This window comes from Pan troglodytes, chromosome 14 (genome assembly GCF_028858775.2).
Source record: "Pan troglodytes isolate AG18354 chromosome 14, NHGRI_mPanTro3-v2.0_pri, whole genome shotgun sequence".
Taxonomy (NCBI): domain Eukaryota; kingdom Metazoa; phylum Chordata; class Mammalia; order Primates; family Hominidae; genus Pan; species Pan troglodytes.
In genome coordinates, this window is record NC_072412.2 from 18,503,938 (window position 1) to 18,530,613 (window position 26,676).

Genomic DNA, 26,676 nt, shown 5'->3' on the forward strand with positions numbered 1-26,676 from the left:
AGAAACTATCATCAGAGTGACCAGACAACCTACAGAATGGGAGAAAATTTCTGCAATCTATCCATCTGACAAAGTCTAATATCCAGAATCTACAAGGAATTTAAACAAATTTACAAGAAAAAACAACCCAATCAAAAGTGGGTGAAGGATATGAACAGGCACCTCTCAAAAGAAGATATTTATGTGGCTCACAAACCTATGAAAAAAAGCTCATCACCACTGGTCATCAGAGAAATGCAAATCAAAACTGCAATGAGATACCATCTCACTCCAGTTAGAATGGCAGTCATTAAAAAGTCAGCAAGCAACGGATACTGGAGAGGATGTGGAGAAACAGGAATGCTTTTACACTGTTGGTGGGAGTGTAAATTAGTTCAACTATTGTGGAAGACAGTGTGGCGATTCCTCAAGCCTCTAGAACCAGAAATATAATTTGACCCAGCAATCCCATTAGTGGGTATATACCCAAAGGATTATAAATCATTCTACTATAAAGACACATGCACATGTATGTTTACTGCAGCGCTATTCACAATAGCAAAGACTTTGAACCAACCCAAATGCCCATCAATGATAGACTGGATAAAGAAAATGTGGCACATATACACCAAGAAAATACTATGCAGCCATAAAAAAGAATGAGTTCATGTCCTTTGTAGGGACATGAACGAAGCTGGAAACCATCATTCTCAGCAAACTAACACAGGAACAGAAAACCAAACACCGCATGTTCTCACTCATAAGTGAGAGTCGAACAATGAGAACACATGGACACAGAGAGGGGAACGTCACACACCAGGGCCTGCCGGGGTTGGGAGCAAGGGGAGGGAGAGCATTAGGACAGATACCTAATCCATGCGGGGCTTAAAACTTAGATGACAAGTTGATAGGTGCAGCAAACGACCATGGCACAATTATCCCTATGTAACAAACCTGCACGCTCTGCACATTTATCCCAGAATCTAAAGTTAAAAAAAATCTTCCCTTGAATCACATCTGCATTTACACACATCATCCTCTGGTAAAATGACAGATATATGACCTGATTTTTCTGGTAAGAACTAATGAGAACATTTTATATTTGCCTCATCCTTAACAATTTACAGAGGTATGTAACATTCATCTTTTCATGCCCAGTTGTACAATTTCATGGCTCTGAAGCACTTAGATTTAAATCATCTCTTATTTTCAGAAAAACAAAATAAGCCAGCAAAATGATGAAAATAAAATCAGCTAGCTAGAATCTCCTAATATATGTACAAAACCAATCATTTTCTTTGTTACCTTTTAAGCTCCTTGGCTGCAATGCTGTCCAAGAAACCCTCAGTTTGCTCTTCTATGTTCTGTCAGGATATAAAGCCAAGAAAAGAAACAAGGTCGAGTCTTCACTTAACATGGGCTTATGCTACTTTTCTCTGCATTAAGGAGGTCATAAAAACCCCACCAAAATTATAAATGAAAGTTCATTGATTGAAATGATTATTTTAGTAACGATACACAAAGAAAACTAGTTGCTGTTTATTTATTTTTGTTCAACCAATGCTTTAAGGGGCCAGGCATGGTGGCTCACACCTGTAATTCTGGCAGTTTGGGAGGCTGAGGAAAGAGAATTGCATGAGGCCAGGAATTTCAGACCAGCGTGGGCAGCATAGTGAGACTCCATCTCTACAAGAAAAAAAAAAAAAAAAAGGTCAGGCATGGTGGCACGTGCCTGTAGTCCCAGTTACTCAGGAGGTTGAGGTGGGAGAATTGCTTGAGTCCAGCAGGCTGAATCAACAGTGAGCCATGATTGTGCCACCATAAGCCACCCTGGGTGACAGAGTAAGACACTGTCTTAAAAAAAGTGTTTTATGGTTTCTGTAATTTTTTTGAGACAGGGTCTCACTACATGATCCAGGCTGGAGTACAGTGGCTATAAACATGCAGAATCATGGCATGCAACAACCTTGAACTCTTGGGCTCAACTGATCTTCCTGCCTCAGTTTCTGGAATAGCGAGAACTTTTAAGCATGTGCCACTGTGACTGGCTTTTGTAATTTTCCCCCACTTGAAAATGGTCAAACATTACACAAGTGTCTTAAACTGGGTCAAGCGTGATTGAACTACCCTTTCCCTTACAATCTCTACAATTGCTATAGCTTGTCATTGTTGGATTTATTTTTAGATTCCCAGAAATGGACTCTTACCATGAGTGAAATCACATGGTTGAACTGGAAGGTTCTTGTCACATTTCCAGGGTAGACGGCGACCATGCATGGCTTTTCATGGAATTCTGGGAAGGAAGAATATAATTAATTCTGTTTGGTGTATTGGCAAGTTAACGACTTTATATCACTACCATATTAGTTGCCAATCATTCAAGTGATGACAAGATAGACATCTGTGAACTTTATTTTAAAAATTCAAATATTTGCTTGATTTAACTACTTAAAAGTTGTTGTACAATTGCCCAGCAATAGACATATTTTACAAAAATTGAGATGAAAATGTTGCAAGTACAACAGCAATTAACGATGTACTCTTATGTAAGAAAATGACAAAACTTTTAACTTAAAAACATAAATTAATCTTGTATAGTGTCACAGGTGTATTTAATTCATAAAAATTGTTTATCTTAGACTCCTTTAAATAATAAACAACCATTTGTGATTAAATGTTAAGGTACCAATCATTTACATAAGATTAGGAGTGGAAAGCTTTACAAGTGTTGTGAACAACAGCCATATTAACATCAGTTAGAAAGTAAGCCAAAGCATCTCTAAGTTTACCTCTAGTTATTAGGCAATAACATTCAATTTCTAAAACCTAACAAATACAGCTTTTAAAGGATTTAAATGCATCCATTTACTTACAGTTATTGAATAGAATTAGCAAATGGGTCGCTCCTGAAAATGAGAGCTCCAGGGACTTAAACTGTAAAATTATTTCCTCCCTTTATTAACACAGATAATTATGACCTTTACTTAACTATTGTGAGGCAATTAAGCAACTCAATATATTTCACTAAATAAACTGCAAGAATTACATCAGAAATCTGAAAGCTAAAGAAAAAAAGATTATATAGCTAACCTTAAACAAGTAGTCATCTACACTGTTATTTGAAGTTCATGAGCATGAGGTAGGGATCCTTAGATTTTCTCTTGGAATATGATTTCTGTTGAGATCTAAACCATTATTAACATTTCACATACAAGGTGACTCTAGAACTGGCCTTGTACTATGAGCAGTGGATAAAGATCTGGTCTTCTCTCTCTACATCAGAGGCTTGGTCGCCTCTACTACCCTCTCATGAGTTCTGTGAAGAGTACAAGAGACGAATGCTTAGTATTTCATTTTTTTTCCTAAATAATTCCTCCATAATTTGCATTTTTGATGACATTCCCAGCAACAGTGTTTTAACTATGAAAATAGGTCAGAGCATGACTACTGTATGCAATTATAGTTTTGAAGTTGTCCTAAAGAATTATACATACTTCTAGGGGGATTTCTAACAAATAAGTAATTCAAAAAAGTAGGGAGTGGGGAGAAATGACTATCAATGATACATGGCTTAACAGATAACACTTGCTGCCTCCTGGTTCTGAGAATGCCATTAGAAATACTGATATATAAAGAAGAACTATGTGAGATGATGAATATGTTAATTTGCTTGACTATAACCACTTCACTGTGTATAAATGTATCAAAATATCATGTTGTATTCCTTAAATATATGCAATAAAATAAATTAAATGAAAATAAGCTAGAGATATTTGTATTTAGTAAACCAGTGTAGAGATTAAAAAAAAATCCCTCAAAGACATTTTCAAGCATTTGCTTTTACCATGTTTGTACATTTCATTCATTATGTGGGAAAAATTAAGCATTTGGCACTGAGGTATAATTCAGAGCAACGCCTCCGAGGGGAGGATGATATAGTGGAGCTGGTGACCAAAGAGATCTAAAGCAGCTCCAAACGCAATTAGCTCCTAACATTGTAAGCCAGCTATTGGAGGTGGGGCCTGCCCATTCTGGCTTCCATACGTCCCCTCAGGCTGACTGAGGTGTTATTTTTAACCATTTGTGAATTATACTTCCCTTTACTCCTGTATTAATCATTCCCTATTTCACAAGTATATCTTTATGTAGAATGGCAAAACTAGACAGGCTATTTTTGTCTCCAGGTGCCCTCTTGTGATAATACCAAAGATCACAATCAAGGAAAATCTAGAAGACCTGATCAGAGGAATCACACATAATGAGATTGAACCAGTAATAAGTTCACAAAAAAAGAAAGACCCCAAACCAGATAACTTTACTGATGAATTCTACTAATCATTTACAGGAAAACTAACACCAATTCTTCTCATACCACTTCAAAATCTTCCTAGTTTGTTCTATAAGGTCAGCATTATCCTGATATCAAGACTAGAAAGGGGATGACAACAACAAACTACAGGCCAATAACCCTGATGAACGCAAATGCAAAAACTCTCCACAAAATACTAGCAAACTGAATCCAGTAACACAACAAAAAGTTAACACCCCAGGATAAAGTAGGACTTCTCCCTGGGATGCAAGGATGGTTCAACATATGTAAATCAATAAACATCATACATCTCATCAACAGAATGAAGGGAAAAACACATACAACTATCTCAACAGATGCAGAAAAGCATCTGATAAGATTCATGAGAAAAACTCTCAACAAATCAAGCACACAAGGAACATCCCTCAACATAATAAAAGTCACATAAGCAAAGCCACAGCTAACATCATACTGAATAGCGAAAAGCGGAAAGCCTTTCCTCTAAGAACTGGAACAAGACAAAGATACTCACTCTCACCATTTGTATTCAACACAGTACTAGAATTCCTAGCCAGAGCAAGTGGCTGAGAAAAAGAAATAAAGGGCATCCACATTGGAAAAAGAAGTCAAATGGTCTCTCTTTGTAGATGACCTTATCTTAAAGAAAGAAAAACCTGGGAGGGGGAGGGACAGCATTAGGAGATATACCTAATGTTAAATGACGAGTTAATGGGTGCAGCACACCAACATGGCACATGTATACATATGTAACTAACCTGCACGTTGTGCACATGTACCCTAAAACTTAATGTATAATAAAAAAAAGAAAATAAAATAAAAGAAAAGAAAAACCTAAAGACTCTACCAAAAAAGTCTTAGAACTGATATACAAATTTAGTAAAGTTGCAGGATACCAAATCAGCATACAAAAATCAGTAGTGCTTCTATATATCAAATGAACTAGCTGGAAAATGATCAAGAAAGCAATCCCACTTATAATACCTACAAAAAGATTAAATAGGAATAAATAAGGTAAAAGATCTCTATGAGGAATACTAAACAGTACTAATGAAAGAAACTGAAGAAGATACAAACAAATGGACAGACATCCCATGGTCATGAATTGGAAAAAAAAATCATACTGTTAAAATAACCATACTATCCAAAGCAATCTACAGATTCAATGCAATCCTTATCAAAATACCATTGTTTTTCACAGAAATTGAAAAAGCAATCTTAAAATTTGTATGGAACTGAAAGAAGATCCCGAACAGCCAAATCACTCCTGAGCAAAAAGAACAAAGCTGGAGAAATTGCACTACCTGACTTCAAAATATATTAAGAGGCTATAGTATCCAAAATAACATAGTGTTGATATGAAGACAGATACGTCAGTGAAACAGATCTGAAAACTGAGAAATAAATCCATGTATTTACAGCCAACTGATTGTCAACAAAGGTGCCAGGAAGATACACTGGGGAAATAACACCGTTTTCAATAAATGATGCTGGGAAAACTGGATATCCATAGGCAGAAGAATGAACCTGGGTCCCTTCCTCTCATTATATACAAAATGCACTCAGAATGGATTAAAGACTTAAACATAAAACCCAACATTATAAAATTACTGGAAGAATACCTAGGAGAAATGCTTCAGGACATTGGTCTAGGTAATGATTTTATGGTTATGATTCAAAAGTACAGCCCAAATCCTCAAAATAGACCATTGAGACTACGGTGAAATAAAAACCTGCTGCAAACAAAGGAAACAGCCAACAGAGTGAAGGGGCAATCTGCAGAATGGGTGAAAGTATTCGCAAACAATTCATGTGACTAGGGACTAATATCTGGAATACACAAGGATCTGAAACAACAATTTTAAAAAGTCCAATTAATGGTTAAACTAAGGATCTGAAGAGATATTTGTCCAAAGAACATGTACAAATCGACAAGAAAGTAGATAAAAAATATCAGTGAGATATCTGTGAGACTGTGAGAAAAGTGAAAAGCAATGTAAAATTAAGGGATAAGTGTCTTGCACAGACTAGACAGCTGCTGAAGCATATGGTCAGTGACAGAACAGTGAGGGAAAGTTTCATGAAAAAGGGAAAATTGGGCTCCAGGTCTGAAAGAACGAGGCTAGATAAACAGAAGCTGAAAAGTCAGGAAGGACAGCATGGGTAATGCAAAGAGATGGTGAAATCAGCCCAATAACTTGAGGATAAAATCCAACAGCAGTGGGGAAAAAATAAACATATGTCCACACACAATAACATTCAACTGATGAATGGACAACTGGTATGTCCACACAATAGAATATTATTCAACCATAAAAAGAAATAAAGTACTCATGCATGGTATGACACAAATGAACCCTGAAAACATTCTAAGATGGTTTCAATACATGTTCCCTCCAAATCTCATGTTGAAATGTAGCTGTCAGTGTTGGAGGTGGGGCCTGATGGGAGGTGTGTGGATCATGGGGGAATGAATGGCTTAGCACCATCCCCTTAGTGATGAGTGAATTCATGCGAGATCTGTTTGTTCAACTGTGTGTGGCACCTCCCCCTCTCTCTTGCTCCCCTTCTTGCCAGGTGATGTGCCTGCTCCCCTTCCCCCTCCACCATGCTAATAAGCTTCCTGGGGCCTCACCAGAAGCTGAACAGATTTTGTGGCCATGTGTGTACAGCCTGCAGTACCATGAGCCAGTTAAACCTCTTGTCTTTATAAATGACCCTGCCTCAGTTATTCCATTATAGCAACCATCCCCAACCTTTTTGGCACAAGGGACTGGTTTCATGGAAGACAATTTTTCCATGGACCAAGGAGCAGAGGGATGGTTTCAAGATGTTTCATGCATATTACATTTATTGCACACTTTATTTCTATTATTATTATATTATAATATACAATTAAATAATTATACAACTCACCATAAAGTTGAATCAGTGGGAGCCCTGAGCTTCTTTTCCTGCAACTAGAGTGTCTCATCTGGGGGTGATAGGAGACAGTGACAGATCATCAGGCATTAGATTCTCAGAAGGAGTGTGCAACCTAGATTCCTTGCATGTGGGTAGTTCACGATAGGGTTCATGCCCCTATGAGAATCTACTGTCACAGCTGATCTGACAGGAGGTGATGCTCAGGGGTAATGCAAGTGATGGGGAGTGGCTGTAAATACAGATGAAGCGCTGCTCACCTCCTGCTGTGTGGCCTGGTTCCTAACAGACCATGGATCAGTACTGGTCCTTGGCCTGGGAGTTGGGAATCCCTTCTTTGTAACACAAAAATGGCCTAATACATGTGCAAAGTGAAAGAAGTCAGTCATAAAAAGTTGCATTTTGTATGATGCTATTTGTATGAAATGGTCAGACAGGTATAACCTATGGAGACAAAAAGTAGAGGGTGGTTGCCTAGGACCAGGCAAGGTGGAAAGACTTGAGTAGGGGATGCAGCCAGTGATGGCTAAGTGAAATGGGGTTTCATTTCAGGGAGAAAAAAATGTTCTAGAATTAATTGTAGTGATGGTTACACAACTCTGTGAATATACTGAGACAGTGAATCATATACTTTAAATGGTTGAATGGTATGGTGTGTGAATTATAGCTCCATAAAATTGTTTTTAAAAAATCCAATGGTGGGATCTAGAAAATTTTCTTCTATCTTAATTATTTTCTTAATTCTTAATTTCTCTATTTTTCATGTACGTACTATACATGATCTGAATATTTCTGTGCTTTTACAATATATTTAAAATAAAAGGAACATAAAGAAAATGCCTAACTTTTCAAATAGCTTGTAAATTAATCTAAAATATTAGCATTTTTGCCAAGAGGATAATGGCTTTTCTGTATAAGTTATCCTGACATCCGTTAAATAAATATACAATTATCCTATTTCTTGTCTTTACTTTTGTGAATGGATACAGTTGCGTATCTGAATGGATACAGATACTGTTGTGTCTGTATCCATTTATAAAAGTAAAGACAAGAAATATTATAATTTTTTTTTTTTTCTAGACAGAGTCTCGCTCTTGTTGCCCAGGCTGCATCTCAGCTCACCGCAACCTCCGCCTCCCAGGTTCAGGCGATTCTCCTGCCTCAGCCTCCCAAGTAGTTGGGATTACAGGCATGTGCCACCGCACTAGGCTAATTTTGTATTTTTAGCAGAGACAGGGTTTCTCTATGTTGGTCAGGCTGGTCTCGAACTCCCAACCTCAGGTGATCCACCTGCCTCAGCCTCCCAAAGTGCTGGGATTACAGGCGTGAGCCACCGCTCCCGGACTAGAAATATTATAGTTTTCTAGAACATTCTATGGAATGTTGAATTTGGTCTTCGAAAACACTTTGTATTGTTTAACCAGCTGTAGATTAACTGTTGACGTGTTCAATTTCGTTTGTACATGACTTCTGATTTGCCCTCATTTCTTCTTTGACTCTTGTGTGCCCTCTTCTAAATGGATGTGACAATGGGATGTAACCTCTAGTGACGCCTCTGACATAGATTGTTTTTAAGGGTATCTGCCAATTCTTGTTGAAGTTGTCTTGCAACTACCTGATTTTTTTCTACCGATTTTATAAATCACCTTATTATTAAATTATGTTAACATTTAATTCTAACATATATACATAACAAATATATCACCATGTACATTGACTTACCTTCTTTTCTTCATGGGTTCACGTTCCTGTTTATTACTGAATTCAGTTAAGGACACAGAAGGTGTTATCTTCCTGCCAAATCTCTATTGTGTTACTTAGACAACAGATTCACCCCCACTATTCATTCATACCCTGATGAATATTCAATGCCTAATAACCTACTGAAGTCTCACAAAGAAATGGGTACGTGGGAGGGTCTGGTGGTGGTAAATTCTGCACTGTGAAATGTTTTCCCTCGTTTTTATTAGAAGCTCAAACCAACCTCAGAGCTCCTCACATAGTCAATCGCCTGCTCAAATCTTTCCAATAGATTCCTATTTCAGAATAAAAGGAAAGTTCCAGGGCCTCCGAGGCCCTAGGTAAACTGGCCTCCTCCTTCCTCCCTGATCTCGGCTCCTACAACTCTGTTCCCCACTACTCACTCCTTTCCCACTATACGTGTATCCCTGTCACCCCTCACTAGTCTGAAAATAGGGTTCCAATGCTAAACTAATAAATCACATAGAGCTACAATGATCTTTGTACAGGACAAAGTGATATTCAAATGATAGTCATGGAGCCTTGAGATGAAAATTATGAACAAATTATTTGTAAAGATATTCAAAGTAAATTACACATAACAGTGAGAAGATTAAATCAAACAAGGCTTTGATAACATTCACCACATTTGTCCCTAATGTTGATTTAATAAAAAGTATATGCCTTTAAAGAATTGAGTGGTCATTGCAACACATAATTTGAGATGGACATATTTTCAGATTCAAGTCGAATGGACATGAATAAAAATAAAATTATGCCAAATAAAATACATAAAAAGCTACTGATGTAGAAGTATTATGAGATTCAGTCATACACTCCAGTTCACCTGGGAAAACTGGAATTAACTGTCAAAATAACTCACTGAACTGAATTTTAAGTTTAAAAGTACTCATTCTAGGAGTAATCATTTCCATTCATCTGCTTCATCATGGTCTTCACATAAAGACGTTAAAATTATTCTATCAGGAGTATAAGACTGCTTTATTAATACTAGTCTACATCTATTAACAACTTGTAACAACCTCCTAAAATTTCATAGGTGACAGCATGTCTTTACTCAAAGTAAAGCATCTCTCAGGTCTAACTTTTATTTACTGAGAATAAGGTATGTTTTTAGGCTGATATAGCACATACCTTGACAATCCATCTATCTTCATATTCAACTCCATTCAACATTTAGCCATAACCAGATATTACTTTACATTTTCTTTCAGAAAGTTTGAAAAGTATTTATCTTTCTTGATACTTACTTCTCTTTCTGCTTTCTCATTTCCCTGTTGTTGAAGCCTTTTAAAAAAATGATTGCATTCGTTGATTAATGTCTGATTTTTCTCTTCTAGCTTTTCTTTCTCAGCTTGAAGATTTTTCACAGTAGCATGAGATTGGTCTTGGATAGTAATTATTGTCTTTTCTTGATTGTCAGCTTTGTTGTAAGCATCATCCAGTTGCTGTGGAAGCAACATATTTTCACTCTGCAGTTGAGACAGCCTCGCCTCTACAGATTCCTGCTTTCCAATGAATTCCTTCAGTTACATTGTTTATTTTGATACATTTGTTGAATTTCCTGGATTTGACACTGGGTTTGGTGTAGGTCTCTTCCCGTGCATTCTGAAACAAACCTCTTTTCTGCTTTTCTGTAAGAGCATCTCTTGTGTGTTGGAACTTAAGGCTTAGGCTTTCCAAGTTACTTTGAGTTCTAGACAGTTGCTGAGAACGAAGGACACTGTTAGCTTTTAGGTCATCAAAATTCATTTTCTCCGGTAAATGAAACCATTCATCTTTTGCTCCCTGGAAAGCAAGTTCCACGTCTCTTTTGGATGTCTCACTTTGTTCACAATCACGTCTAACAGCAGCCAGTCTGCAACGGTGTGATTCAACTTCTGTCTCCAGGCTTTCTTTCTTTTGTTTTTCCCTCTCCAGTTGAGAATGGAGCATGGTATTCTCAGCTGTCAGGACACCAAGCTGTGCAGTATACTCGGATATCATTGTTGTTAATATTTCCCCATTCCGTTTTATTGTCTTTTGCAGGTCACCAATGTCCTCAAAATAGTTCTTTTTATTTTCCTGGTTCTGTTTTTCTATTGTGTCTATTTCCAGTCTGAGGGTGGCAATTTCGTCCTGCAACATGCGATTTTCATGCAACAGATCTTGTACTTTGTCATGGCTGTGAGGAATCTAAATGAAACAAAGGAAGCGCTCACTAGCTAGCACTCAGTAAAAGGACATGTCTTGGTTTCCTCTGAAATTAAATCATACCCTATACATTTGTACAATGAAAGGGTTGCCATCAGTTGATATGCAAAGGGATAAAAAGTTGTATCAAAACCTCAAACCTTATTAAACATAAATTCCTCAATGTCCAAAAGTTTATTTGAAGACAACAAATTCATGAAAGTTAAAAACTAAACCTCTAGAGAACGTTTAAGAATCTCACAATAAGAAAAGTTTTTCCCTAAATTACAAAAAATTCAAAGGCATAACATAAAATATTAATAAATTTGAATCCATTAAAAATTGGGTTTACACTCTGATATCTAACCTGTACACCACCCCATAGCAAGAGCCGTAGCTCTGGGTATCTTTGGACAGATGAAATTTCCCAAAGTTCTTCAAGTTCATTTTCCTGAGAATATTCTACAGATATTCTACTTATCTAACATATAATATTCTATAAGTATTCTACTTTTCTATCATTTTTATAATGTTGTAGTAGTTACATTTATTGATAAATGAGCCATCAAGTCATTGTACTAAGCACTTCTACATACATCAATAAACTCATTTACCACAACTCTGAAAAGGAGAGTTTACAAATAGAAGCAAGCTGCAAGATTTTCCCCAGGTCTTCTGATTCTACTTCTAGTGCTCCTCCCCAAAATCACTGTTCCTTCTGTGGTGTAAATATGTAAATACAAAAGAAGCTTATTTCTCCAAGACACCAATGGTAAATAGATGAATTTTACAGAGCTCTTCTTAGAAAATCATGAGATTACTTGCTGTTTCAATAACTTTTGTTTCCTTCACAATGTTAGAAACAGTATTAAATGTGAGATAGGAGAAAACACTAAACTAGCTCACTAGGAACAAAATACTACTTATCAATAAATTACCACTAAGTATACATTATGGTATCTTACTGTTTTGAAAAGCTTTTTGTACTGAAATAAGATACCACTTGGAGAAAACTGCTATTCTCAAAAGTGAGGAGAATCACATTCAAAATAATGGTCTCTGAATTGGCTGTACTGTCTTGCAAATAATGAACTAACCTCTCCACTAATAAATCAAGGGGATGAAATCACTTCCAAAAACTAGGACATCTATTGTTAGTAGCAAGGGTTTGGAGATAATGGGGAGATCATCAATTCCTATGGAAAATATTAAAAGCCTCTCCTCAGGATGAGGCCATCATGAGAGTCACTGCTTGACCACTGCACACAGATGGAGTTGAATTTAAAACATGACTTTATCCAGTGGCCAAAAATGCCACCACCACCACTCCCCCCACAACTACATGGACACACACCAATGGTTTTAAAATATTCTCTATTTGCCAAGATACATATGGTTGGATTTTAAATATATATACACATACAAATATGTATACGCACACATATTTGAGAATGACTGAAAGAAAATACCTGAGAATTCCTTTTCCTTCGAGCCAGTGCTATCTCCTTTTGTTTGCAAAGGTGATTGGTCAGAATTTCATCTTGTAATATTCTGGCGTTCTGTTCCCGAGAAAGTTGCCTCTGGGTGTCATTTAGCTCTTGTACAACCTAGAAATACATTAGATTTTTGGTCTAATAAACATTGAAAAAGAAGTCTAAAACATTAAGAGCAGAACCTTTAAAAAAACTATTTAATAAGTAGCCTATTAAAACATAAGAACCTTTTTCCTTGAAGAATTACACAGCTTTAATGGTATAAGTAACAGCTAAATTCATCAGAGTAAAAACATTTTTTTAAATACAAGCAGATATAGTATGGTGAGGTAAAATTTCTTCGCAAAATATTTAACTAGTTTCAATACAGTTTTAAAGCTATTTAGCCTGTCTTTTAACTTAAAAATGCCTAAATGAACATTTATGTTAGTGATCAAACTCAACGCACCCTTTACTCAGGAAACATACTGAGCATCTATTTGATAACAATGATGTAATAAGTAACTTTAGCTATAAATGTCATAGGTTATTTTTAATTTTTGATTTTTTAAGCCTAAGATATTAAAACAAAAGGATATTATAAGTAATACTGATGAAGTAAAATTAGAAATGGAAACTTTTTACCACAGATGATTTTACCTGGTTCAAATGATTTCTTACTGTCCTCAATTCCGTATCTCGTGTTCTCAGCGTCAGCTGAAGTTGTTTGTTTGCTTCAACTTCTTTCCTGTACTGCTCTTCTTTTCTTCTTAAGTGTCCCCTGATTTTTTCATACAATGCATTGGCATTTTTTCTCTTCTCTTCTTCTTGTCTTAAGGTAGATCTGCAGTGAAATGTGTTTATCTTGATATTAGTTTCATTAGAAAATAAAAAGTTCATTTTGCAATCTGGCTCTCCACGTGTTGGTTGCTATCTTAGTAAAATGTCTGTGCTTGTGAGTGTTTTTCCTTTCTAGTTCTTATATTTCCAATTTCTTACTTCCATCTCTTCCAAAGGATGTATACTTGAAAGGTAATGAGGAAAGAAAATCCTGGTAACTGGGAAGTTTCTGTTCCTAGTAACTCTGGCAAATATTATAGAAAAGGATATTGGAAATTATTCAGCAACATTACAGGTAGAAAAATTAACTTTTTTTCCCCTATACAGTTGTAATTGCTCCTCAATTAGGGCAAGTAATTGAGAGTTAGCTAATTAAAAAGAATTTGCCATTTATAAGCATGTTTATAAATTCACTAGAAATAAACGTTCATCTTCATGAAATAGTGCAGGTACCCCTAAAAATGATTTACAGCATAAAAGAGCACCTTCAGCTGCTTTTCACACATGTATCAGCAGATTACTATAATGCAAGACTAGGTTAAGGAGTCTAATCCGCTACCCCACACTTTTGAGCTTTCTTTTTTGGGTGACACTTTGGACAGTATGTGTTTTTCACATAGAACTCTGAATTAATTTTATCTGTGGAAAAGTGAGAGATGTGGAATAAACTAATCTGAAATCACTTTCCATTTCAAGTTTTATTTCATGCATAGTAAGAATAAAACTATAAATTTAAAAGAATTAATCTGAGTTTTTAAAAAATGGACATTTCATACTGTGTTGGCTAAACTGCAAGTTAATATAAATTTTCTTGTGAACAACTGAGAAATAGTGACAAAGGCCATTTGTAAAAAGTTTTTATAATTGAACAACAAAAAAAATCTATATTGAAGAATTTATTCAAAGTAAATAACCAAAAATGTAGAAAAAGATTTGTATAAAAGATGTTCCTTGCAACATTATTTAAATACAAAAAACTTTAAAACCCCCAATTCAATTTGCCAAACCAATGATGAGATTTCCATATGGTAAACTCCTAGATAGTCATAAAAATGATGATTTAAAAGAGTAAGCAATTAGTTATTTGTAGAAGTATTCACAGTAAAGAACTTGTTACATCATATCAAAGAATTTCACACTGCAGAAGACTCAGAAGTTCTCTCCCCTGTTCAGCCCCAGAAGGTAAGTCAGTAATTACATATTTTTAGCATAAAGGAAATACTTCAACCATTTCTTTATAACTAGGGTGTCATGCCTCAAACTGTAGAAATCTCGTTCCCATTCATCATTTTGATGTTCTAACTGTAATTTTATTTCTGTTGTTTCAGATAACTCCTTTTGTAGTACATGGACCTCATTTTCCATTTTTTTCATTTTTACTGTAAGTAGTTCACAGTGATTTTTTTCAACTTCTATTGCTCTTTCCCATGAATGAACTGCATCCTGAATTTTCAGTAGGTTAACAGGATCTGTATCAGAAAGAAAACAAGACAGATATGAGATAAATTATAGGAAGAAAAAAATTCTACACAAACTCTCCCCAAAAAGTAAAGAGCAGGAGTACATCCCTATGCATTCTAAAATGCTAGCATTACTCTGAAAAAAATCAGACTTTGATATTACAAAAAAATAATAATAAACAGCTCTCTTGGGAACATGGATAAAAAAATTCAACCAATTTTTTTGTTTCACTTGTGATTGTATTATTGATTTGAGATACTAAAGTAACACATTTCTAAAGCAACCTAAAAGAATTCATTATTTATGTGTGAGGCCAATCACAGTTCGTAACAGACAAAACCAAATATGTCAACATTTTACAGCATTCTTCAAAAGAAATCATGATTCCCAGAATAGAAGAATATAGGAAAGTGTCCAATGCCCCAATTTTAAGCTCTGCCAGCCACTTCTTTAGTGAGACTCCAAATAAGTCCTAGACCTGCACATCAACCCATAACACTGGGTTGATGATATCTAACAGTTGCACAGTTTTACAAGATGCTAAGCATTTTCCTAAGAAAGCACCCTCACATGAACATAAAAACACCTTAAAATATAAAATACTATACACATATAAAACATTGCTATTATTGCATCTGTACAGAATTTTCTCCAATTTGAATTGTTTTAGGGAGATGACCAATTAACTGGCCTGAGTTCCACAAATGATTTGCCTGTCTGTAAATCATGTTGTTTTAGGTCAGTAGTTCTTAATCTCGGCTTCTCTGTCCCTCTTCAAACAGGAGAATTAAATATTTAACCGGGGAGCTTTAAAAACCTCTGATGACTGGCTCTCCTACTCTCTCCTGCCCCCAAATTCCAAGAATATTGGACTGGGGATTTCAAAAGCTCTTCTGTGGGGATCTAACATGCAGCCAGTGTGGAGAACTACTGTGTTAGGTGAGGGTAAGACTTGCCTTTGTAAGCCACTGTGAAAATTCCCTGTGCCTGACATGCCCCCTTCTTGTATCCCTTGTGTTTGGGTAGACCTTGTCATAAATACTTATCTCAATGACTCCTGGGCCACAGAACCTTGGGCATCTCTTTATGGCTAAGTGGTGTCTAAAAATGGGCTTTGGATCATTAAATCACAAAATCACACCTTCTTCCCATGGCAGGCGTCCTCATTGGTTACCGGCTAAAGAAAATTACCATGCAAGCAGGGAGATGCTGCCTGTCCCAATATTATAGATCTTTCCTTTATTTGCTTTCTATCGGTACTTTTTTTGGCCTACTTCCTCAGTTTTATGTTTTCCTAAATATCCATTTCTTCTGTCCTGTCATTGATGGTATTTTAGCAGTAGGCTAGCTGTTACTAGCAACGTTCCAAACTCTGTTTGAGGAGGGGGAGATAAGCACACCATTACCCCACAAGGTAGGGCATCAGATTCAGTGCTTCTGCAGTTAACAGAATAAAAGGGACAGTGAGCCAACAGCTCCAATGCCATCTTTGCTTCATCATTTAAACAAACCACTATTTTAGATAAGGAAATTTATGTTGGATTCTCAGGACAGCCATTGATTATTATTCATTCTGACACAGTCTCGTTAATATAGTCATCCGTGCATCTTTGTCAGGACATCTGTGATGGAGTGTTTAGTTAGTTCCTTTTGAAATAAGGCAGATTTGGTGCAGTATCAAAAATTGATGGATGTCTTATCCTCATTCATTCAAACAACAAACTTTCTAAATGACCTAAAATATACTTGGTGCTCACATAGTCTGCTTTTGGAGAATCAAAATCACAACTCTCGCTGTCCAGTCAAATGCCAAAAAGCAACAATTATGCACCTACTATGCCAAGACTCTTTGTCCAGTTGAGTTAAAATCATCTGTTTGTTTTTGTGGTGCTAAGGACTGCATTCACTGAGATTAATGCAGCCCATCCAACTTGAACAGGCCACCTCATTAATCTAAAAAGAATAAAACATGTGACATGGACTGCTGTTGTTTGCAAACATTTAAAAGTAGAAAAGCAAGTGATGAAATTGAGGCTGGCAACCCTGCACGCTCAGGACTGGCTGTTTTCTGGAGGAGGGAATGACACTGAGTCCTCTCATTCCAGGGAATCCTAGGTAATTGCTGGAGGCAAAGTCTGAATGGCAGTCTTCACTTGTCTGGTAGGGCATGCTTTGACAGACCACCATCATTTATGGGGCCAAGCTGGTGGATGAGGTGTTCTAGCAGAAATAGCAATAAAACTGAAAACTGAAGAAATGTCTGTTGTTACAGTAAAGTCAACTTTAAGGAATGTCCCTGAAGAGAGTAGAAACTTTATCTATCACTAGCAAAATAAACTCTCATGTGAAGAACTTCTTCCCATATAGAAAACAGGTAGCCATGAAGTAACACATGATTATAAAGCTATTGAAGATGTTTGCCCAAGGTGGCCTCATAGCATAGTGACTTGCTTCTGTCTGCCTGTCTTCACTCTCTTGGTTCAGCAGTTCAGTAAAACAGTTATGAGCAACATGCCCTACATTATCGCAAAAGTGCTCCACTATAAAACTATAAAAGCATGATAAACAGTATCATGATAAGTACCATAATAGAAACATAACATTCTTCTTGCCACAGTTTCTGCAAAAGTGGGGAAAACCTCCCAGGTGGTGACCTTCAGGCAAAACAGGCAGTAAAAGGCATTTTTAGAATCACACACATCCTACCAAGGGAAAGGAAACAGCCATAGAAAAACAAATAATGTAGCTAGTAGAAGCACATCACACTCCAGGCTAGAAGACAATTTTGCAAGACTCAATGCCACAGAAAGCCCACACTGTGTTTCTACTCTGACAAAAATGAGGAATAACACCAACATTTAAAGGTATTCATTCCAGAGGTCCAAATAACAGGTTCAGAGTCAGCAATCCGAATGCTGCTCTTTCCTCCCATCATGGGTTTTCACTGTGACACAGCCAACAGTCTCTCTCTGGGCAATGATTTAGGGCGTAGGTTCAATTTTGCTGGAATCAGGAGAGACTTCACGCCGACACATTCTTTCTCAAAGAGGGGTTCTTTTGATTAGTAAAACAAAATAAGCTACTAGATGTAAAGCAAGTAATCTTACAGACTAATGGGATTCATTCTGCATATGAGGAACCCTACGTACGAATTCAGCTTCTGTGTGTGTGACTGTGTTCTAATACTCATTACACTAGAAAAACAGGCCATAGTTCTATACGCATTTCTCCATATGTGCTGAAACATGGTCAGGTCCCATCTGCAAATTTACCTTTAGAAATTAGCTGTAAAGCTCATCCTTATATTCCACCCCTTGTGAAAAGCTGAAAAGCAGATTGGTACCTCACCATTAAAGACTGCAAAAGCACTACTGACTCTGAAATGCTTCATACTCTTGTAAAGTATATCCTTATACTTGCTGTAATAAATACTTTGATTTATAGATTAATGTTTGTGACAGCTGGCATCATCCAGTTTACCCATGCCAGGGGACGCTGTGGAAATAGGACTAATTAACATTTGCATTTCAGCTTCGGCTACCCTAGCAGGTAGGATAAAGGTCTTGGAGAGGAAGGATGACCAGTAGTGTAACTCTTAAAGTATCCCTTAATCTGTTGGCCTCTCTAAGGCTTACAGAATTATACAAGGTTCAGTATGTCCATATTTTATTCCTAATAGCTAGTACCAAGTATGCTGGAACAAATGTCTAATTTGAATGAAGTTTAATTACAAAAAGGTTCTCCATTTCAAGACAAAATCTAAAAGAGTAAATCAAACTCAAGCTCAACTCAGGCCCAAGATGGCTCCACTGCTGAGAACTGAATTGCCACCATATCCGTCCAGTGGTCAGCACTGCTCAAGAGCAGGCTTCTAGTACTGCCTGGGATCCAGAGAGTAGAGCAGGGGAGTCCTGGGACCATGTACTCCCTATCTATAGTAGGCAGATTTCCATTTCAGAGCTGAACATTTGAGGACAGCTGCTGAGGCAAAATGCTTGTGCGTAGCCAGAAATAGTAACCCTAAGGTTCTTGGGAAATCACATTTTGTAGTGTTGGACTAGGCAGACTGGTTTAGGTATTCCACAACTGGAAAGACGGGCACAGTTCGTCTGGGCCACTTAGTTTGCCAGAATGGAGCCCGAATCCTCTTCAAAGGATAGGTACCTGTAGAAGCTGCTGGTAGTGGGACTAGTTGGGGTTAGGGGGTGAGAGTTAAAGTTTTGTTCCCTGATTCTAGAAGACAGGAATCATACTTGTAATCCCAGAAGGTGATCAGAAATGTTATTTTAAAACTCAAAAACAGATCCACAGACCACCGACTACAGTGACAGTAAGTTTGGGGCAGGCTCTTTAAGTGCAGAAGGTTCCCTGTCTTCATGAAAACATCTTATGTCTTGGCAACTGGCTACCTTCATATACTGATTCCTTTTTCACAAATAATGCAGGAAAAAGATTTTATATTCTCCCAGAAATAATTGTCCATTTGTCTCACAAGATTAGAGCTCACTGACAATGCACCTAAGTTAGCCAAGAGCTCTGATGAAGATGTACAAGAATAATGTTGTTTCCATGCCTAACACATCTATTCTGTAGTCCATGCATAAATGTGTAATTGTGACTTTCAAACTCTAATCATTTAAGAAATATGTTTTGTACGGTTACAGTTGCCATAGTCCTTTATATATAAAGTTGCCATAATCCTTCAGGAAAGGATTCACCATTTTAGATGCCAGTAAGAACATTCATGATTCATGGGAGAAAGTAAAAATATCAACATTAACAGGTGTTTGGAAGTTGATTCCAACTCTCACGAGTGGCTCTGAGGGGTTCAAGCTTCCAGTGGAGGAATATACTGCAGAAGTGGAGCCTGAAGATGTGACTGAATTGCTGCAATCTCATGCTAAAACTTGAAGAGAAAAGGAGGTACTTATGGATGAGTAAAGAAAGTGGTTTCTTGAGATGGGATCTACTTATGGTGAAGATGCTGTGAACACTGTCGAAATGACAAAAAAGGATTTAGAAAATTCCATAAATTTAGTTGTAAAGCAGCAGCAGGGTATGAGAGGATTGACTCAAACTTTGAAAGAAGTTCTACTGTGGGCAAAATGCTATCAAGCAGCACTCCATGCTACAGGGAAATCTTTTGGAAAGAAAGAGTCAATCAAGTGGCAAAGTCCATTGCATTATGCCAAGAAACTGCCACAGCCACCCAACCTTCCAGAAACTACCACCCTGATCACTCAGCAGCCATCAACTTTGAGGCAAGACCCTCTACCACTAAAAAGATTACAACATGCTAAGGGCTCAGAAGATCTTTGGCATTTTCTGACAATATTTTAAAATTAAGGTATGTATATTTTAAAGATACAATGCTATTGAAACACATTATAGACTATAGGATAACTTATATATGCATCAGGAAACTAAAAATTTTGTGATTTGCTTTATTGTGATATTTGCTTTATTGCCGTGGTCTGAAACCAAACCCACAATATCTCTAAGGTATGTCTGTATAAGTTCCTAAGCATAGTATGGGGGCATATCTAACTAATGTGTACCATTTTAAGTAGTGGCTGTTCTTGAATTTACACTTTCACATGATTTTAGAATCAGTTTGACTAGCTCTAAGTCCTGTTGAAAGTTTTAAAACAGGACTGAAATGAATTCTTTACAACATAATCTTCCCATTCATGGCCATGATATTCTTCTCCATTATTCAAGTTTTCTTATCTATCTTTCAAAAAAGGACATAAGACACTAGCATATTTCTTGTTAGGCTTTTTCTAGGTAATTTTTAATTGCTATTATAAATAGTATCCGTTTTTCCCATAAAATATTGCTATATGTTTGTATATTAATCTTGTACTGTTACCTTTTTCAACTCTATTGGTTCTGATAACTTGTCAGTTGTCTACCTTTCATCTTCTAGGTAAATATTTCTTACAAATAATGAGATTTGCTCTTACTTTCCAATTTATCTCATTACTTTTACTTGTCTTACTGCACTGGCTAGGACACCCAAGAATACTATTGAATAGAAGTTGTAGAGGGTATCCTTGTTTGATCCCTGAAAAGAATTCTTCTAGCATTTTACCCTTGTATATGATGATTGCTAGAGATAACTTTGAACAAGTTAACAAATTTCTAGTTTGATAAGTTATTTTTTTAACCAAATATGGTGTGGTGGTTTTAAATGTAATCTACTCCAGTTAAAGACTATGATAGTCTATTATTATCACTATCCAAACTCATGAATAATGAACAGTATGTAACAAATAATGCTATATGTTTTACTTTAGCGCCCAGGCAGCTCAAAACCGAACTATCTGAATATAACAACTCTACAGAGCGTAGACTGCTCATCTATACGACATTGACACTATTCCCTCCCCCAAAATACCACCTATTCTAATTTATATTATTCTAAATATTTTTCTCTTATTTTTCTATTTTATTGAGTGGATTTCCTATCAATTGCCATAAATTTTTAATGGAATAAGATAAAGTATAAATAAAAACTTTAAAAAAGTGGCTACCTTTGGATTTAAAGTGAAAAATGTGATACAACCAGGATAGTATATCACATGGAGATCTAACACTATGACTAACAAACCTATTGGGTGATGTGAATTAACAATCTGGTTCAGAGGAAATCAAGTATTTAAGCTGAGGTCTGCTTATACACATGGTTAAACTTATTTGTCATGAACCTGCCATTAGTAAATACATGCTAATTTCATGCAATTAAAAAGAAACCCAGAAACCATTAGCATTTTGATTAATACATGATTAATAAAAGTTTGTTGAACATACAATCTTAAATCATTATAAATCCTTTTTGAAAGGTAGGCTGGGTGCAGTGGCTCACACCTGTAATCCTAACACTTTGGGAGGCCACGGAGGGTAAAAAGCTTGAACTCAGAAGTTCAAGGCCAGCCTGGGCAGCATAGTAGGATGCCATTTTTACAAAAAATACAAATAATAGCCAGGCATGGTGGTGGGCACCTATAGTCCCAGATACATGGGAGGCTGAGGTGGAAGGATCACTTGAGCTCAGAAGGTCTTGGCTCCAGTGAGCCAAGATTGCACCACTGCACTACACACCAGCCTGGGCAACAGAGCAAAACCCTGTCTCAAAAAAAAAATAAAAAAATAAAAAATTCATACTGATCTTATTATTGAGTGATAAAACTAAAAAGAAATCACCTCTCCCAACAAAAATGTAAACAGGACCCATAATTTATGATTTGATTCTTTCCTTTGTCCAGCCTTTAACATACATGTTTCTGTAATTTAAATAAAAATTTATGTACTTTTTCCATTTTAGCAAATAGTTTCTTTACCGAAACAGGTTGCACCATAGTCCCCATATGGTTTTCTACTGTTCCACAACCACTATTTCACAAAGATTGACAAAACTTGTATCAAAGTTAAATTTATAGACATCTTAAGGTATCTTAGGAAATATGTAGTAAAAAAGAATCAAGTCCACAAATTATGAATATTTTGCTAATACACCAAACACCAATTTCAGCAAATCCAATCTACTTAACTTGCATGTTTAATGTGGTAATTTTTCTAACAAAATTTAATGGGGGTATGAATGATATATTTACACCCTTGACAAAGATGACATGTGTGATTTTGTTGTGACTAAGAAAGGAGAGTATGATTTCTGGTGATTATTATATTACTCTGGCTCATCAAAGCTCACAGAATATGTAAGGTTCTGCCACATCCAAACGTGTTAGGCAAACATAATAGAAGGCACACTAGGCTGACACACGTTTTCATCATACAAATCTTCCGGTAGTTCCTCTTCATCTCCATCAGGAAAATACGTAGGGAATGGTAGATTTTTACCGAGATCCTTATATGCAGGCAGTTTAGAATCTCTGACCCTTACTAAGCAATTTTTATGTCCAGGTACAGAGCCGTTTACATAGATTATGTTGTGCTTTGTGTTTATTCTCCACATTTTCAGTCCATATACTGTTCTATATATGTTTCCCATTTTTCCAGGCATTTTAGTTCCAGGCCAGACTCTGCCAATGTCACCAGTTGAAATATCTCCAGGTCTCCTGTGGGTTTTCGTTTGACCATGTGTAGCAGGCTGGCCTTTAAATCCCCATCTTTTCATGACACCTTGAAAACCTTTACCAATAGTTTTGGCTGTGACATCCACATACTGTCCTGGACAAAAGTGAGCAGCATAAAGAAGAGTGCCTGGTTTAATTGCAGCATTATCTGTTACATTAAAGATTATAATTGTCTGTTTTGACGGCAATCCAAGTTCTCGGTAAAATTCCAATACAGGTGTAGCTTTATGAAAACGTGATACAGTTTGCCTCCTACAGACAGGGCTGCCGTTTTTCCATTACGGCTTTCCTTTGAAGTATATTTTAGGACATGACAGTCTTGTACCTGAAGTAATGTGACTACATGCTTTTGACCATCCTTGGTCCATAAAGGCATCATCCCCAGCTTCAAGGCCAACTCTAAAGGAACCTGGTTCCCAAGGATGCATAGGCCATGGTTCATCTTTCAGAGGACACAGTTTACTTGCTAATTGGGTTTTATCTTCATCAGAGACCAACTGCTTAATGAATGGGACATTTTCTTCAGAAAGATGCTCATCCCACCACGTACCACTCTTTCCATGAAGACTTCTAACAAAAAGCCAGATGTGTGTTCTGTTCCCCGGGCCCAGGGCAGCACCCAGGCCATCCCCGACTTGACCCAGCACCTGGGCGCCGACCTGCATCAGCAGCCTCCAACCCGGGATGGATTAGCCCGGGAAGACTCAACTCATGACTGCCGGGTGCCCAGCTGCTCTGCTTTCAGGGCGTCCCCACGCCACCACCACGCGGACGCAGCAGCCATGAGGAAGTCACTGCAATGGCCGCCAGCCGATGCCCTTCCTTCAACCAATTTTATAAGCAACCAAGATATCCTCCGTAGGTGAATGAATAAACTGTGGTACAGCCACACAATGAAATATTCAGGGGTTAAAAAAATGAGCTATTAAGCCATGAAAAGACATAAAGGAGCCCTCAATGCACATCACCAAGTAAAAGAAGCCAATTTGAAAAGTCTACTTACTGTGTGGTTCCAACTATATGACATTCTGGAAAAGGCAAGACTATGGATGTAATAGAAAGATCAGTGGTTGCCAAAGACTTGAGGAGGGTAGGAAAGGACAAATAGGCAGAACACAGAGCATTTTTAGGGAAGTGGAAACACTTTGTGTGATACTATAATGATGGATACATGTCATTATACCTTTGTTCAAACCCAGAAAATGTACACCACCAAAAGTGAACCCTAATGTGGACTATGGACTTGGGGTGATTATGATGTGTCCATGTAGGTTCATCCATCATTGCAACTGTATCTAACTGGTGAGGGATATCGATAATGGGGAGGCTATGCATGTAGTGGGGGGTGCATATGGGAAATCTCTCTGTATCTTCCTTTCAATTTTGAAGTGAACCCGAAACTGCTCTAAAACTGATCTTTAAAAAATTCTAAACAAAACTTTTAACAAATTGAATCCAATGATATATTAAAAGGATAATAAATCATAAGCTAATGTGGTTTATCTCAGAAATGCAGGGTTGGTTTCACATTCAAAATTCACTGTTACTCATCACATTAACAAACTAACAAGAACTATATGATCCTCTCAGTACATAGAGACATTTGATAAAATTGAACATTTATTACCGATTAAGACCAAAAAAACCTCTCAGAAAACTAAGAATACAAGAGAACTTCCTTAGCATGATAAAGAACATCTAGGATAAACCTACAGCTAACATGTGTCATGATGAGAAACAGAATGCTTTTCCCATAAGATCAGGAACAACACAGGGATGTCTGCTTTCACTACTTTTATTCAGTGCATTGAAGATTCTAGCCAGTGCATTCAGGCAAGAAAAAGAAATAAAATGGAAGAAAGAGATGAAACTATATTTACAACCATGATCACATAATAGGGGTGAGTAAACTTCAACCTGTGGGACACCTTCTTGTTTTCATAAATCAAGTTTTACTGGAGCACAGCTATGTTCATTAATTTACGTATTGTCTATGGCTGCTCTCATACTAACAGTGGAGGAGTTGATTAGCTGCAACAGTATCTGTTTTGCCGCAAATCTTAGAATATTTACTGTCTTTAATAAGAGCATACTTCGAGAAAGAAAAGGCTTGACAACCTTTGATCTATGGAGAAAATCTTATCCAATCTACTAAAAAATAGTACACAAAAAGCAAAAGCCATTATTGAACAAACAGGTCAATTGAACTTCTTCAAAATTAAAAACAAAAGAAACTACCATCAGAGTGAACAGGCAACCTACAGAATGGGAGAAAACTTTTGCAATCGACTCATCTGACAAAGGGCTAATATCCAGGATCTACAATGAACTCCAACAAATTTACAAGAAAAAAACAAACAACCCCATCAAAAAGTGGGCAAAGGATATGAACAGACACTTCTCAAAAGAAGACATTTATGCAGCCAAAAAGCACATGAAAAAATGCTCATCATCACTGGCCATCAGAGAAATGCAAATCAAAACCACAATGAGATACCATCTCACACCAGTTAGAATGGTGATCATTAAAAAGTCAGGAAACAGCAGGTGCTGGAGAGGATGTGGAGAAATAGGAACACTTTTACACTGTTGGTGGGACTGTAAACTAGTTCAACCATTGTGGAAGTCAGTGTGGCGATTCCTCAGGGATCTAGAACTAGAAATACCATTTGACCCAGCCATCCCATTACTGGGTATATACCCAAAGGATTATAAATCATGCTGCTATAAAGACACATGCACACGTATGTTTATCGTGGTACTATTCACAATAGCAAAAACTTGGAACCAACCCAAATGTCCAACAACGATAGACTGGATGAAGAAAATGTGGCACATATACACCATGGAATACTATGCAGCCATAAAAAATGATGAGTTCATGTCCTTTGTAGGGACATGGATGAAACTGGAAACCATCATTCTCAGCAAACTATCGCAAGGACAGAAAACCAAACATCGCATGTTCTCACTCATAGGTGGGAATTGAACAATGAGAACACGTGGACACAGGAAGGGGAACATCACACACTGGGGACTGTTGTGGGGTGGGGGGAGGGGGGAGGGATAGCATTAGGAGATATACCTAATGCTAAATGACGAGTTAATGGGTGCAGCGCACCAACATAGCACATGTATACATATGTAACAAACCTGCACATTGTGCACATGTACCCTAAAACTTAAAGTATAATAACAATAATTTTTAAAACCTCTCTTTAAAAAATATTAAGAGAATGAAAAATGAAGCCACAAACTGGGAAAAAAATTCTTGCAAAAATCATAGCCAATAAAGGAATAGAATCCAGAATACATAAAGAACTCTTAAAACTCAACAAATAAGAAAACAACAGCATTATTTATTTATTTATTTTAATCTTTAAAAATTTTCCCAAAAGTTATTGGAGTACATGTGGTATTTGTTTACATGAGTATGTTCTTTAGTGGTCATTTGTGAGATCCTGGTGCACCCATTACCTGAGCAGTATACGCTGCACCATGTATGTTGTCTTTTATCCCTTGCCCTCCTCCCACTCTTCCCCACAAGCCCCTAAAGTCCATTGTGTCATTCTTATGCCTTTGTGCCCTCATAGCTTAGCTCCCACATCTCTGTGAGAACATATGATGCTTGGTTTTCCATTCC

At 37.0% G+C, this 26,676-nt stretch overlaps 1 protein-coding gene and 1 pseudogene across 4 annotated transcripts in view; both read right to left on the reverse strand.

The window, feature by feature from the left end:
* LOC467214 (uncharacterized) overlaps positions 1 to 26,676 on the reverse strand; it is an 82,587-nt gene that overhangs the window by 19,491 nt on the left and 36,420 nt on the right. Inside the window, exons 12-20 of one of the 4 annotated variants that reach the window (XM_054664829.2) lie at positions 14,729 to 14,942; positions 13,294 to 13,477; positions 12,631 to 12,768; positions 10,240 to 11,164; positions 7,223 to 7,280; positions 3,070 to 3,295; positions 2,187 to 2,272; positions 1,573 to 1,665; positions 1,285 to 1,343 (exon numbers count right to left, since the gene is read on the reverse strand). In XM_054664829.2, the coding sequence (XP_054520804.1) occupies positions 14,925 to 14,942 (18 nt within the window). In that variant the 3' untranslated portion in view covers positions 1,285 to 1,343; positions 1,573 to 1,665; positions 2,187 to 2,272; ... (4 more) ...; positions 13,294 to 13,477; positions 14,729 to 14,924. The remainder of the gene's footprint in view (positions 1 to 1,284; positions 1,344 to 1,572; positions 1,666 to 2,186; positions 2,273 to 3,069; positions 3,296 to 7,222; positions 7,281 to 10,239; positions 11,165 to 12,630; positions 12,769 to 13,293; positions 13,478 to 14,728; positions 14,943 to 26,676) is intronic. The other 3 variants (XM_063792400.1, XM_063792401.1, XM_054664828.2) reach the window with 3 other exon arrangements.
* On the reverse strand, positions 22,512 to 23,576 carry LOC104001767 (large ribosomal subunit protein uL3m-like; annotated as a pseudogene).